General features: G+C 36.5%; 1 protein-coding gene across 4 annotated transcripts in view; it reads left to right on the top strand.

Annotated features, from left to right (window-relative positions):
- CTNNA2 (catenin alpha 2) overlaps nt 1–14655 on the top strand; it is a 535735-nt gene that overhangs the window by 498478 nt on the left and 22602 nt on the right. For all 4 annotated transcript variants that reach the window (XM_075752786.1, XM_075752785.1, XM_075752787.1 and 1 more), the window contains 3 exons: nt 1340–1521; nt 4270–4375; nt 7385–7519. In XM_075752786.1, coding sequence (XP_075608901.1) covers nt 1340–1521; nt 4270–4375; nt 7385–7519 — 423 coding nt within the window. The remainder of the gene's footprint in view (nt 1–1339; nt 1522–4269; nt 4376–7384; nt 7520–14655) is intronic.

Below are 14655 nucleotides of genomic sequence, written 5' to 3'. Positions count from 1 at the left end.
GCTTACTCCATAAAGCTATTAGGATTTCACTAGAAAGACTTGTGTTGGTCTTCAATACAAATAAAACTTGAATATATGAGCTGCATTTGCTATAGAATATAGCTCCTTTGAAAATACATCTGCAGCTGGAATAGGAATGTTAAAACGCTGTATATATAAAGGGTGTGCAGGTGAAGCTGCCCACAGAAAGAAGCCACATGCAAGACATGCGGATCAGCTTTCCAAATTTTACTACTCCTATCACATTCTCTTAATTTCAGTTAATTCATCTTTTCGAGTGTTTTATGTGTATTTCGTATGTTTATTAGCTTGACTTCCACTGCATTTTTCTGCGGAAAGACTAGAACGCTAACATTTGAAACTGCTGAGTTACATTGATAAGGCCTAATTAAAACTCATGTGTTGAATTTTAATTTGATTAACTTGCAAATTTCTCATTTTCTGATCTACTGTTATAACCTTTTTTAATTTCAGTTTTGGAAAAGGTCAATTATGAATTTTTAAAAGCCAAGAGCATTTTAAGAATATGTAGAGAAAGACTTCGGCTGATTGAAAGTGACATAAACAAGAAAAATTTAATGACACTTAAATATATGTCACACCCCATTAAATGCATAATGTGGTCTTCAGAACCCCTAAAGCCAAATAGTAGCTCAACTTGGAAAGCATTATTGGAAATGTCCATTTGATCTTCAAAAGTAATTATTATAATTTTGCAAGGTTTTCTTTTTTTTTTTTTTTTTTTTTTTTGGTGGGGGGGACAGGGAACTTTCTGCTTTGTTGATAATGTCGAGGCAGATTAGTATCAACCTGTGTAGTGCCTTTTTGCATAGCTTCCAAAAGACAATTAGACCACTAAATATCATTGAAAGGTACATTCATTACAATTCACTTCAAATGTATTGTCTTGCATGTCATAGCTTATTTTAGTGTTGAGTTAAGCAGAAAACCTCTATTTCTGACAGAGAATGAAACTGGGGGAGATACTGGCAAATTAGTCTGCCTTTTCCCATAGATGTCATTCATTTTCCTCTTCCTAAACGTTAAGATTTAACAGGAATTTTCCCCTATCTTCTGGTGAATAATCTGTCTATTATAGCTTCATATATTATTTTTTTTAAAATTATTGAAGGTATAAGAAGAGCTATAAACATCCTGTATTTTGTCTGGTGGGTTTTTTTGCCTGTCCTAACAGAAATCAAATACCTACTGGATTTTGCTTGGTATCTTCAACTCCCATAAAAAGAAAGTAGAAGTTGAGCATGCTCTTTAGACCACCGGCAATGTATAGTTTCTACCTTCCTTTTTTCATGTCCAACTTCCTCCTTTTCTTCTCCAGGCTATCATGGCTCAGCTTCCCCAGGAAGAGAAGGCTAAGATTGCTGAACAGGTAGAGATATTCCACCAAGAAAAGAGCAAACTGGATGCGGAGGTGGCCAAGTGGGATGACAGTGGTAATGACATCATCGTGTTGGCAAAGCAGATGTGCATGATTATGATGGAAATGACAGACTTTACTAGGTAAGGACAAAATACCCCGTGCTGGGGACTTCTTCAGACATCCCACATCTTTTTGTTGCAATTTATAGCCTATTGAGATGGTGTGCTGTGTGTTGGGGGATGCAAAGCCAGGTGACACACATCATGCATAAAGGGATGAGTTGTACAGTTCTCTACAAATGACTGCTCTGGAGATTTCCCCAAATGGGATTAATCACATGAAGTTTTTGTCCTATTTGCGAATCTGTTTTATTTGCAGATCATATTGAATTTCAGCAGCAAAGATCGTCTGTGACCTTACAGACACTCAACTGACATTTCGTTTAGTACCCATCTAAATGCATGTGCCTCTCTGAACTTTCAACATTTCAACGTAATTTGTGTCAATCAAAAATAATGGCAAAACTATTTATATCATTTTGAACACTGAACTTCTTTCCAAAAATATCGCAAATGAAATGAAACTATTTTGATCTAATACTCTACTGGAGCCTGTCAGTAATGATTTTTTTTTTTTTTTTTTGCTTTCATTTCTTTTTTGTCTGTTGATGTCTTGTTCTTTTCTAATCGCAAAGCATCAAAAGGCCATTCATTAATGATATCATATAAACATAATTATTTTGTTTAAATATAGTCATATTGTTAATCACACCAGGGAGAAAATTTTTGCAAGATTCTTTGAATTACAGATCACCGTAATAAATTAAAGGTTTTTCAGTGTTTATTTTTAGTGAGAGTTTGAAAGTTTAAATGGTATTTATCAAAATGTGATTAGACAAAACTGGACAAAAATCTTCATGTTTTCCTAAAGAATTAAAATAAGACCTCCATTTATTCATCTCACCGAGATGCTCAAATAGATTTCTTAATCTCCAACTGATCACATGCCCTGGGTCTGGAGCCATCAACCCCTTTCAGAGGAGACAGTCTCTGCATTGACAGTACAGGGCTCGCACATACCTCGTGGATGGATGGATGGATGGATAGATAGGAGAGTGTGTGTGTATAAATACTGTTAATTTGCAAATAGCTTGATTATTTGCACTTGCATAGTTAATTGGTAATAGGTAACAGCAAACATTTTTATCCATTTTAAATTGTTATGCATATAGAAATTTGCTTACTTTAATAGATTACTACTGTACTTCTTTCCAAGTAATTATTCTCTCAGCTTATTTGTTTTTCTCTCAGTTTGTGCTTTTACAACTGTTCTTTTTGCAGTAAGCCCATCACTCCTGTATACCAAATGCCAGTGTAGAACCTCCTGTGAAGGGTGATATTTTAGAGGAATCTGAATTACTTTTGCATTTGAATTGTCTTTGGGTCTCTGATCCTTCTGCCCAAAACCAGAGTGAAAGTCTATCCAAACAGTGCCATCATTTCATGGAAGGAAGAAATAATGTTCTAAAGCAACAGCCCAGAATATGAACACTTGCTGCAACCTCACGGACAACCTTTGATACATTGAACATCAAATTGAAAGTTTTGTAATTACATTTTCTACCATCAAAAGAACAGAACTAATATGAGAATGAGAGAAAACTACGGTTGCATTTGAAGTAAATTAAAAAAAAAAAATATATATCAAAGTGCACTTCCGTCTACATCAGATTCAATAAAAACTTGTTTAATATATTCCATTAAAACAGAACAAAGCCTTTCACACATTTTTAGTTGACTGTAACCTCAGCAGTGTTAAAATAGAATAATTTTTCAAATGCATGGAACTTGTGACAGTCAGGTCTGCTGATGTAATTAATGTAGAAGCATACGAGGTCACTGTGACGGATTTTTGCTACAATTTAAGTTCAGCACAAGTGGGATACTTGTATTTCAACATCTGTTTAAGGTGGAAGTGAAAGTATGGAAAGAAGATAAAAATGGAAATATGTTTCAGTATGTTATTCTTGGCATTACAGATGAAAAAAAAAAAAAGGAAAAAAAAATATTATGTTGTGCTTAGCAAAAATGCCTTCAGTTTTAGTTTAAAAAACCCTAAGTTTGATCACACAATGATTTTCCATCAGTCTTGTCTGAAGCTATATTTCTCCACATAGTATAAAACAAAAAAAGCCAAACAAACAAAAAAAGGAAAATCAGCTCACTTCCAACTGAGCCAGTCTCAGGAGGAGTAGCAAATTTATTAAATTTAAATTAAAGTTTTGAATCTGAAGCAAACTCAGAAAAGCCTGCAGGTTTTTTTTTTTACTTTTTGTCTATAAATGTTCTGGTAACTTGAATGACTAAAATCAGTTTTGTGCAGCATCTTAGAAGTATCAGTCTTAAGGCGAATTGTACACATTTTAAGTGTAAAATTTAAGTGTTATGTATATAAGTATTATGCTTATCTTTGTTTTCTTACAAAAATCTACTAACAAAGGTTTTCTAAAATGTGACATCTTGCTCTGGACGTGACAGGCTTAACATCTAGCACTGGCTTGGGAATAACATAATTTTGAAATAGTCGTGTATTCCAGAAAGAATGTTGGCTTAATGAGCACTTAAAAATGCATATACTATGAAGTATGGCTCATGTGCTTGAAGGCGCCATCAGACTAAATTGCTAGTGAGGCATTTTGTGAGAGAGAGGAAATATAGCAGACCGATTTCTTAATCAAGCTGTGCTATAAAGTAGTTAAAAGGTGAAACTGTAATAAATTAAGAAGTCATTTGTGTTACTATTTTAAAATCAAACACTAAACAGGGTCACCAAAACTGTTTCCTTTCATGATTTATTTAGATTGTGCATAATTGTATTGTATTTCGCAGAGGTAAAGGCCCCCTGAAGAATACATCAGATGTCATTAATGCAGCCAAGAAAATTGCAGAGGCAGGATCGAGGATGGACAAATTGGCACGGGCGGTAGCTGATCAGGTAACAGCAAAAATGAGCTGGAATGTAATGTAACCTCTATCAATGAGTTGCCTTTTGCAGAAAAAGGTTATCTCTACTTGGCAGAAAATTACCTGCTGAAAGTCACTGCCTGGATACTGATCTACCCATTGAATACAAGTTGTTTCTTTACCAATCAGCTTGAGTTTCGCAGTACAGGAAAGTCATAAATGAATCTCTCTAAACCTCAACAATATCTGAATTGCTCCGCCGCCTCACTTTGGGGCCCAGGTGATTGTATTAGTACTAGGCTGATATATTTGCTGTCATGAAAGCAGTAGAGACTTGGATGCTCTTCTACCCTTGCCATACGCCTAGGAATATTCTTTTCAGCTCATTCTTCTAGCAATTTCCCTTGATATGACACTTTTCTTTTTCAAGATTCCCTGACTCCCTTTCTTCTGCTTTGCATCAGGGTATTGTGCTTTCACCTTACAGTCCCCTGCTCCGTGGTCTGGGGTCTATGGCCTCAGTCCCCTTACCAAATTCATGTCACAACTGGAAAAATGAACCTTCTATATTCAGCCCCTTTCTTTCACATTGGATTCTCTATCCATCTGGAGAGCAAGAAGCAGCATCATAGTAGAAATCAAGAGCCAAATTTCAAATCCAGGTTCTACATAGCTAATTATAGATTTAGGAAATTAAATTTGACTATTTTTCCCCTTGTAAACTTCCTGTAGTTTCTTTCCTGTCATTGTCATCAGGAGAAATTTTGCTGGAAGTGGGAACTGATAACTTCCTTGCCTCTAGTCTTTCTCTTCAAAATAAGTATTTCTATTTCTTCTTCAAGTAAGCATGTAATGTTGTGTAACACATTGTGCTAAAGAATATGGGTCAGAGTGGCAAGAAACCTGAAGTTGCCCATTTTCCTATAACCTCAGAAATTTTGGGTTTAGGTTTTCTTCATTATTAGCAAGCATTTTTTCCTGTAGTTAACCCATTCCAGTCCGTCAAATGTAGCATCTGTTCATTTTAGCATAAGAAAGAAGAAATCCATCTGTCAGCTGACGAAATTCCGAGTCTACAGTATTCGCAGAGGTGGAATATTTTAAAGAAAGAAACACAAAGAGACTTGCTATGCTTAGAGTGAATTGGCTTGAGTCACATTTTAAATTTCACATGACTCTAGCATCCACACTTTAATAACTATGAGAATGAAGGGTTTGTTTTAATGCTTCCACTTCGATGATACTTTACAGAACTTTGGAGACACTTGTGCAATATAAACTTTTTATGGACAGTTGCATTTTTAATTACTGTTCCAATGAAAGATATCTTACATTTTCATTTGCTCCAAAGTACTTGTATTTAAAGCCTTGTCAGCTCTCAAGAAGTATTGCTTTAAAGTTCGTTTCTGTCAGTTCATAGACTTCAAAAGTAGGGTAAATATTTCTGTATTAAATTGTCACCAGTAGGGAGAAGAGGTCTTTTAGGGCTCCATGCCTGAAAGATGTGGCAACTGTCTGAGCAAGAAGAGGCATTACAGCACTGCCATAAGCATAGAACAGATTAAACCTAAGAGCCACAATGAACCTCCAGCTTTGTTTATTGTTAGCTTTAAAAGGAGAGAAAAAAGCAAAGTGACTGCTTTCAGGGTTGTAGATGACAGTATATGCAACTACTTCACTGCAAACATGTTCCTTGCCAGCAGCAGCTGTTGGGGCTAGAGCAGTCATCTCAAGCCAGAGGCTGTGATGCTGTTGACTCACGTGTGTTCAGTTCTATTGGGTTTTGTTGAAGTGCTCTGACAATACTTTACAAAAGTTGAGCATAAACTTTGTAAAATGCTAAAAAGAAACGTCTGGAATCTTTGTTCCCCAAGCTATACATTCAAAGAATATTGTCAGTCAGATTTGATTGGGTAGCCCCAAAGAGTATTTATTGGAGACAAGCTGTTAGCAATGGACCCTTTCAGCAATGTTTCATCAGTGTGAATTACTGAGGTCTGTTCTCTTGAGGCTAGACTTTGAATATTAACTACAAGAGTGTTGTTTATTATGCTGTTGATATCGTGGGGGGTGATGCAGTTTCTATTGAGTCCCAAAGACTATGAATAAATTGTACTTGGGCCTTTTCTAGTTATATTGATTATAAAACCTTCACTGAGTCTACCATATTTGACCTGATGTAATTTTATCAAAATACATTTAAGATGCGCAGCATCCAAAACGATACAGGACTGTAGACAGCCTTCCCTCTGGTATGAAGAGGTATCCTTTAGATGTGCAGAGGGACCAACTTACCTCATTGTGTTCTTGAGAGGGCTGCAATACTGATGTCATCTGCTGAGAGACTCTGTAATATCTCACTTACACTTTAGTAAATAATTGTCTTCTGGCACAGATTAAGGTATTTATGCATTACCAATAAGCTTGCCAAATCTGTCAATACCAAACCCAAGCAGCCTCACATCTGCCTCGCGAGTCCTTAGTGTGTCAGTAAGGGGCCTGGCTTCTGCCAAGTCTGAAGCAGAGCTGTGTCCTCTGAAGGTCTGCACAAATGCCGGGGAAGCTGGCAAGACAGACAAGAGTTGTCATTAGAGTGGATGTCATCAGTCAGAACTGGGTTTATGTGGACTTTAACTAGTCCATGTTGTACCTTAACCTGGACACCCAGCAAGCAACCTAGAGTGTCAGGTCAAACTTGGTCTTTTGGCTGCTCAGTAGATTCTTCTGTTTTGTACAAACTGGTATCGTAAGTGAACCTCCCCCACAAACATAGCAAGCATATTATTTGTCTTTCGTTAGTGATTGACAGGGAGGTTTCTTCTTTTTACAAAAAGGTATAGTGCATCTTCAATTAGACAATTAGAAGTTGAGTTAACTGAAAGGTAGAGTTTGAATTTTCACATTTCATCAAGTATCTCATGTAAAGACGAAGTGAAACGGATCCACCTAATACACACACATTGCCACTATCTCCTCTGATTACCTCTCTCTAATCATATAAAGTCAGCTACATCTAATGACATATTTCTTTTGTCTGTAGTGCCCAGACTCAGCCTGCAAACAGGATCTGCTAGCCTACCTGCAGCGCATTGCCCTCTACTGCCATCAACTCAATATCTGCAGCAAAGTGAAGGCAGAAGTTCAGAACCTGGGAGGAGAACTTATTGTATCAGGGGTAAGCTGGTATTTGTATTTAGCCATTTATGTTTCCCATGTAGCACTTGAAAGGGAGCATTTTTGATGGCAATAATGTACAAAACAAAAATACAGTGATTCATAAGCAAGCTTTTTAAAATGTTATCGCCATTATTCCAGACCTTACAATAACTTGCATAGAGCAATTTGGTTTTCCAATTACCCTTTGTTTATACTAACCTTGTAAAATCTTCATTCTTCCAAAAGAAAAGTAATTTCATAGCCTAGAAAGTCATTGCCAAGCTGTGAATATTATAATTATTTGGAGCTTTTGTATATTTGCTCATTATAAATCTTCTTTCCTTTGTTAGTACTGGTAATTTCCTTCCTCTGTGCAGAAGCCAGCTCTGTATGAAGTGCATATTGTTAAGATGGTGATGACTAATGGGATTTCATTCACTCAGGTTCCAATGCACACTAGGTTTAGCAAAAACTCTGGAAGGCCGGCAAAATATTTTATTTTATGATGCACGTGCTGTTTTCAAATACTATTGGCAAGCACAATGATTATATACTCTAATTCCCGTCCAGTTATTTCAGTTATTTTCAATGAACACTACAAACTTTTTACACACAATCTTTTTTAGAAATCGAGACAGGAATGTGCAGCAGCAGTAATGTTATAAAGGATGAGTTTTCTACATTTTTTAACTATTTTTTCTTTCCTTCTCCTCTGTGCCTCTGGGAGATTACTAGATCCAAGCAGTAGCAGTTGCTGCTCTTCACGATTTTCTTGTTTTGTTCTTTTAACTAATCACCCTAGTAGTAGCCCCACGACACCTTTGTTGTATTCTAACTCAAATACAGACCATATGTATGTAAATGTATAATATGTTTCACTCTCCTGAGTGTGTTTTCAAAATGATGACGATTTGTGAGACCCAGGATACTTGAAACAAGATTGTTTTCAAATGCGGTTTTGAAAAAGCACCCTTTCATTGTTTAAGCCCAATCAAGTACGAAGATTGTTAGGACAACTAACTTGTGCCCTTCATTTCATCCATAAGATTCCCCAGTGAAATCACTGGCCTTCCTCACACGTGTCAGAAGTCAGAGCAAATGTTCTCAATTACATAACATTTTGATTTTTTGCAAAGTACTATAGAAGGTCTTAAACATTTGCCAGGCTTTCTTGGATCAAACATTCTCAAGTCATATATGCAATCCTAAAAGGAGCTGCTTAAATGTTCCTGTGTCTGTCCTGCAATTGGTCTTCACTTCTTGACGTATGTACATATGTAATTTTAATACCTTGATCTTCCCACAGCAATGAAAAGATCCTCTTCCATTTTCCTGATAGTAATGGAGTGATCTGTCCTTGTATCGTTGACAGCTATGCTGCATAGTAAACGCTATGATCTTTTCTTACCTACTGCCATCTGGGTCCAGCTTTTCATACCCATTGAGTTGTCATATTCATCTATCTACAGCAATTACCCAAATCAGTGCTTCTACCAGCTTGGCTTTTGTGGTTGTGTGTGTTTCTTTTTCAAGTCTCTTTATTCAGTGTATGTGGATGCTGAATAAGCCATTGTGAATCTCTAGCATCTATTCGTTACTGGAACATCACCATCCGTTGTGAAATTTAAGTGGCCGAATCGCTTGACTTCATCATTTCCAGTCTGGCATTGTTAGCATCTGCTGCTTACCAGGCTTCATCACCATTGTGTTTCTGTTTGGTTGGGTTTTCATAGTCAGTAGCAGACAAAGGCATAACTAGCTTCAACCACAGAAATTATTTGGGTCTGCTCCAAAGACTCAGTAGTACTGACGTACAGAAAAATTTAAGATTGCCCAGCTTGCTTCTTCACTGTTGCTCTGAACAGGAGGTGATATAGAGAGTTGAACTCCTGTGCATCCCTTTTTGAGAGCATTATCTTGTTATCTGGTATAACACAGTCAGCAGAGTGCTTTCCTGAAGCTGTTTATCTTCAAGGTGCTGGGTACTGTATGCTCCTTTGCTATCCAGAGATCTGGTATACAAGTGCACATCTACATCTGCTTGTCTACTTGCTGCTTCAGCTTCCATCTTCTTCTTCATTTTCTCTTGGATAGCCAATTACAAATAAACAGTATTTTATTTACATTAAAATGAAATACCATTATTTGGCAACTTGCATACAGTACAATGTTAGAAGTACAATACAAATCCAGAATTCAAGCTCCCAACCTATGACTACAGAAGTAAGTTTATGTGAATTCACCGTATTTAAGTGTTTTGATGCAAATATCAAGCACCAGAATGATTATTACAATATTGTAATTTACTACTGTGTTTACAAAGAACCGCAATATAATTAAGATTGATCCAAAAGACGAGTTATGATTCAGAACTATTATGTGGAGTACAATCTCTGCTTAGAGTTTTGCATTATTAAGAATATTAATATTTATAAATGAAATGAATGTATGCTTATGTATGAATCCATGTGTGGACATATGTATATTTATGTAAAAAGGAAAGAGACATAAAACCAATTAAAACTTAAAAGACAGATGAAAGCCACCCAACAGTTCTTATAGTTCTGTTAGAGAAAAATGTGTTGCAACAACTTAAAAAATACTGTGTACGTAACATATAATGTGCTATATATCTTTTGGTGAAAATTTGATTTCTTTTTTTCCCCATAAGATTCAGTAGTTCAGTATGGTTTATCTCTGCAAATAAGTATGAAGCTGATTTTGTTTGCTTTTTCCTCTATAGATTGATATGATACTAGCATAGCATATGAAGGGGTTCTTTTTGGCATCATTGACTTTGCTGCAAGTAGAAAAACAGATCAAAAAGTAAGAAAATGTCACATTCCTGAAGTGTAAATTATTTCAGTAAAGGAGAGAACCCACTGTTGTTTTTCCGTCTTTCTTCCATTCCTTTCCCCTCAGTTCTTTCTTTGATCTTTCCCATCAAATTCCCTGCATGCAGATAGCAAAATTATTTTTACCAGATAAGTAAGAACTGGCAGATGAGAGTTAGCATACATCAGCCTAACCTCATTAATATCAACGGAGCACGGCCAATTTAGACTGTTGACTTGGCCCTTTACATTGCAAGGTGAGACTCTTAGTTCCTGATTCCAATTGAATTTTGAAAAGTAAAATAAGGAAAAACTATGCGATACCAGTGAGAAGCCTTGTAGACTTGAAGAAGATTATAGAGAAGAAAGAAAAGGGATGAGGAGGAAGTTAGATTAAAAACAAGAAGGAATTAATATTAAAAAAAATGCAAAAGATTTTAAAAAATATTTCTAATCTGTGTAGATGATATCCTTGTTCCTAATAAAAGTATCTTTGACCTTGGTCCATAAAGAGATATGTTTCTGTAATTTTAAATTTGAATATTCAATTTCTAATTCCCCTCTAAAAATAAACAACCTCTTTTAATAAAATCACAGACTAAAAGCACTTCAGAATAATTTTCTTTGCCTCTTGCCTTAGTTTATTTAATGTAATGTATATTTGCGTCAAAATTAGTTGCACCATTGTATTGGAATGAATCCTCTGAGGTGCTGAGCATATGCTACTCTCAGTGAAGTAAATACCATTTACATATACTTAGCTCATGCTGATAGATGATAGCCATTTTGTGATTGTTGAATAGAATTGGGTTTAACCATGATGTTTGTTATTTGGATAAAAATTCAAACTTCTACTAACTCTAGGGCTGCTTTATTTTTTTAGTATTCCTGTCTGACTCTTGTTAGCTAGGCCATTACAATAAAACAGATCTATATATTCATTTCTTACTCTAGAATAAATACCCACTTGTTCTGTTTAGTGCTGCTCCGAAGCTGATCAGCTCATTTGCCTACTATCCATTTAGGCTATGAGCTTGCATTTTTTAAAGTTCTTGTTTATGTTAGTAGCTTTGCTACAATCTTCCCTGCAGGATTATATTGAACAGAATCTGAGAAAATCCCTTATCCAAGGCAGCCCCCTATCGTGTTCAGGTTTGATTTAGAACTCTACAGATAAAATCAGCTGTATTATCAGAAAATTTGCCCAAAGAGTCTTAAACTTCTGAGCCGGAGAGATATGCAGTGGCGTACAGAGTAACAGCCATGTACCTTTGAACACCGTCCAAAACCACCGAATCAATAGCCAAAGCACACTCAAACGCATACTTTAGCTGGGTCCAATTTCCAATTATTTTCAAAAGCCCATTTATCTTAGCATAATAGGCTCAGCTACAATACTAAGAGAAAGATTCTTATGACATCTTGAAGATACAAGGCAGTTCAGTTAAGATTGTGACTTTATCTAAGAGTTCTTGCTTGGTGAATTTAAGTGAGGACTTTGGGGGGAAAAAGGAAGGTAAAGGGGCCGGAGCCACGCCATTAACTTTGGGTAGGACATCATGAAAGTTCCTTTAACGCCTGGACTGGGAGGTTGGATACATAAAAATTTTAACAGCTATTGGATATACCGCAAAATAATTGTATGTTTATTCTTGATCAGTGATAAGAATAAGGGAACTGGAAATAGATAGTCCTCATCAAAAAAGAATGAGCCTGTTATTATTTATGACAGAATAACAGTGTGCATCCAGCAGTTCCTTCAGGTGAGCTGGCAAACAGGTTCCCTGTCAGTTCTGCCTATGGATCTCACAGCTAGTAAACCAAAATGGTTGAAAGGTCCTACTTTTCTTTCATTTAAGGCTGAATCACCTTAAACTACCTCACGCTGTAAAAGCAAGTTGGTATGCATATGGGCAGTGGAGTATCAAGTTGCTACTTATGAATTCTATAGACTCAAAGTCAGGTAATTTAAGGTACACCTGCTATTAAAAGCAAGTAAGGCTGTCTCATTGAATTGGGATTAAGAGCCTGTGCATAAGCAGTTGCTTAAGAGCCACTGATGTGGTATTTCATTTCCCTGCATCAGAAAGCCTTTCCGTTTTTTTTTTTTTTTTTCTTTTGTTTGTTTGTTTTCAAGTAGGCGATCGGAGAGACCCTTTGCATTTAAAATGCTTAAGACTACAGAGAAAATGTTGGTTTGGAGTTCGGTAAATAAAGTAATTTAATTCCTCCCGAATCAGGCAAGAATTTAGCACTATGTAAAAGAAAGTTTGCTGAAGGGAGAGTTGGCAAATTGACAAAACTGTCGGGTTCCTTTTCTTCAAGATTCTCAGGAGTGCAAAAAGGTTACTCCTGTTATTTAGCTAGCAACAAAATTAGTTTTACTATTGATTTATAACAGCAATAGAAGAATACTACGTGAAGTATACTCACAGAAGCAGTGTGACAAAACAGGGGTTGTAGATATTTCTGGGCTGGGCTGCTTGGCCTGGCAAGCTGTCAGCGTTTTCAGTAGAAAACACCTGAGTGAAGACCTAGCTATACTTAATGATTAATAGATATCACTAATAGAAATTTTGTGTTTTGTCTGCTAGTGATTCAATTTATTTGGAGCTGAGAGTAAGAGCAGTTATTCCTAAATAACTACTGTGTTCGTGGTTATTGGACAGTGGGTGCTCAAAGAGTTACACACCGCAAGGAAGAGATGTAGTCCTATGTCTAAGCTGACACCATTGCAAGACTAGGGTTTGGGTTGTGGTAATACATGACAAGTGCCTATAACGCAAGTTAATATATTCAAATTGGTAAAGGGAAGTGAAAGACAGACCCAGAGACCCTACAGATAATTACTAAATTGCTTAAGAATATAATTTTACTTTTGTGATTTTCTTTTTTAATTTAGGGGATTTTTTTTTTTTTTTTGCAAGTTGCTTTTCATGTTTATTCATTGTTTCACCTACAAGATTGTAGTAAAAAGTTAGAATGGAAAAAAAGGGAGTTTGCAAATATGAACAGTATACCGTATGTACCAATGCTGTGAAAATAATGTGACATTGGTCTCATGGAAAGATATTTGTTTAGGATGGCATTGGTGGAAATAAATTCTGCTTTGAGACTTGGAACGAAAGCAGTGGGTAAAGGAGAGGACTTTGGAAATAAGAAGGAAGTAAGCCAAGACACTTGAAATATAGGAAAGGGTCAGGGGAAGAAAAAGCCAACCCAAAAGCAAGATAGGAACATGAAATCAAAGAATTGCAATGATGGGAAAGGACTGAGAGAAAGCCAGGACCATAAAGCTGGTTGGAGTCCACAGTAATCTCTACTCTCCTAGTAGAACAAGCAAGGAGGGAAAATAACAACTCGGGGTCTTTATTTTGGCTCTGCTGTAAAAACACAGCTTCCAGGACAGGAAGGCTGGGGCTAGGTGCGGAAAGTGAGAAACCTTGATTTACATTGTGTATTCAACTAGCTCACATCATCTGCTTTGGAAGAAATTAAAGAAATGAAAAATACAGGGAGATGTTTCAGCTGTGCCTTTTGGGATGGAGATGTATTTAAGTAAGCTTTGCACGTGTGTTTGAATGTATGCAGGCATACTGATGTAGGAGAGGGGGAAATAAAGCCATTGTAAGTGTACTCTGTTCCAAAATATATGGCTATATGAAGCACATGATACTTATAAATATACAGGTTTTGATAAGCCTTTATATGGAACAAATTGTTTGAGCTTTTCTATTTGTGACTAATACAGGAGTCTCCCAACTCCTGCTGGCACAGGCTGTATCCCGCAATACACTGTCCAAGAAAGGGACTACCGGGTGATGGGGTAACATAAAAAATTTATCATCCTGACACTGAGTCAATTTACTACTCCTAAAGGATAAAGGCATCAGTGAGTTATGCAGGTTAATCAAAATGAGTGCTGATAAAATCCCTCATGGTCATATATTCATTATATATGATGTATTTTATGGAAACACTGTCTTAGGGCTTTCTGAAAGTTAAAACAGTGAAGAATTCCTAATTATCCTATGAAGCAGCTCAAAAACAAACAGAAAAAGAAGACATAAATAGATGTATCTATAGCAGCTTTAAAGCCATTTACAATACCTCTTTCAAATATACAACAATACTAAAGATTTAGTTCATTAGATGACGCTTACCTGTTGCTTCCCAGGAAAGGTAGTGCGGACCAGGAGCCCAGAGAGTTTATGCAGTTGGCATCCTTGGAGGGCTTCAAGCCCCAGGTAGACAATGGAGCAGCTGAGCGGATCTAATGTTGGTAATCAACTCGTTTCAAGTCAAAAGTTGTACAAGAGAC

Source organism: Balearica regulorum, chromosome 4 (genome assembly GCF_011004875.1).
Source record: "Balearica regulorum gibbericeps isolate bBalReg1 chromosome 4, bBalReg1.pri, whole genome shotgun sequence".
NCBI lineage: Eukaryota > Metazoa > Chordata > Aves > Gruiformes > Gruidae > Balearica > Balearica regulorum.
The sequence above is the reverse complement of the archived record's forward strand: the minus strand, read 5'-3'. Positions and strand labels throughout refer to the sequence as shown.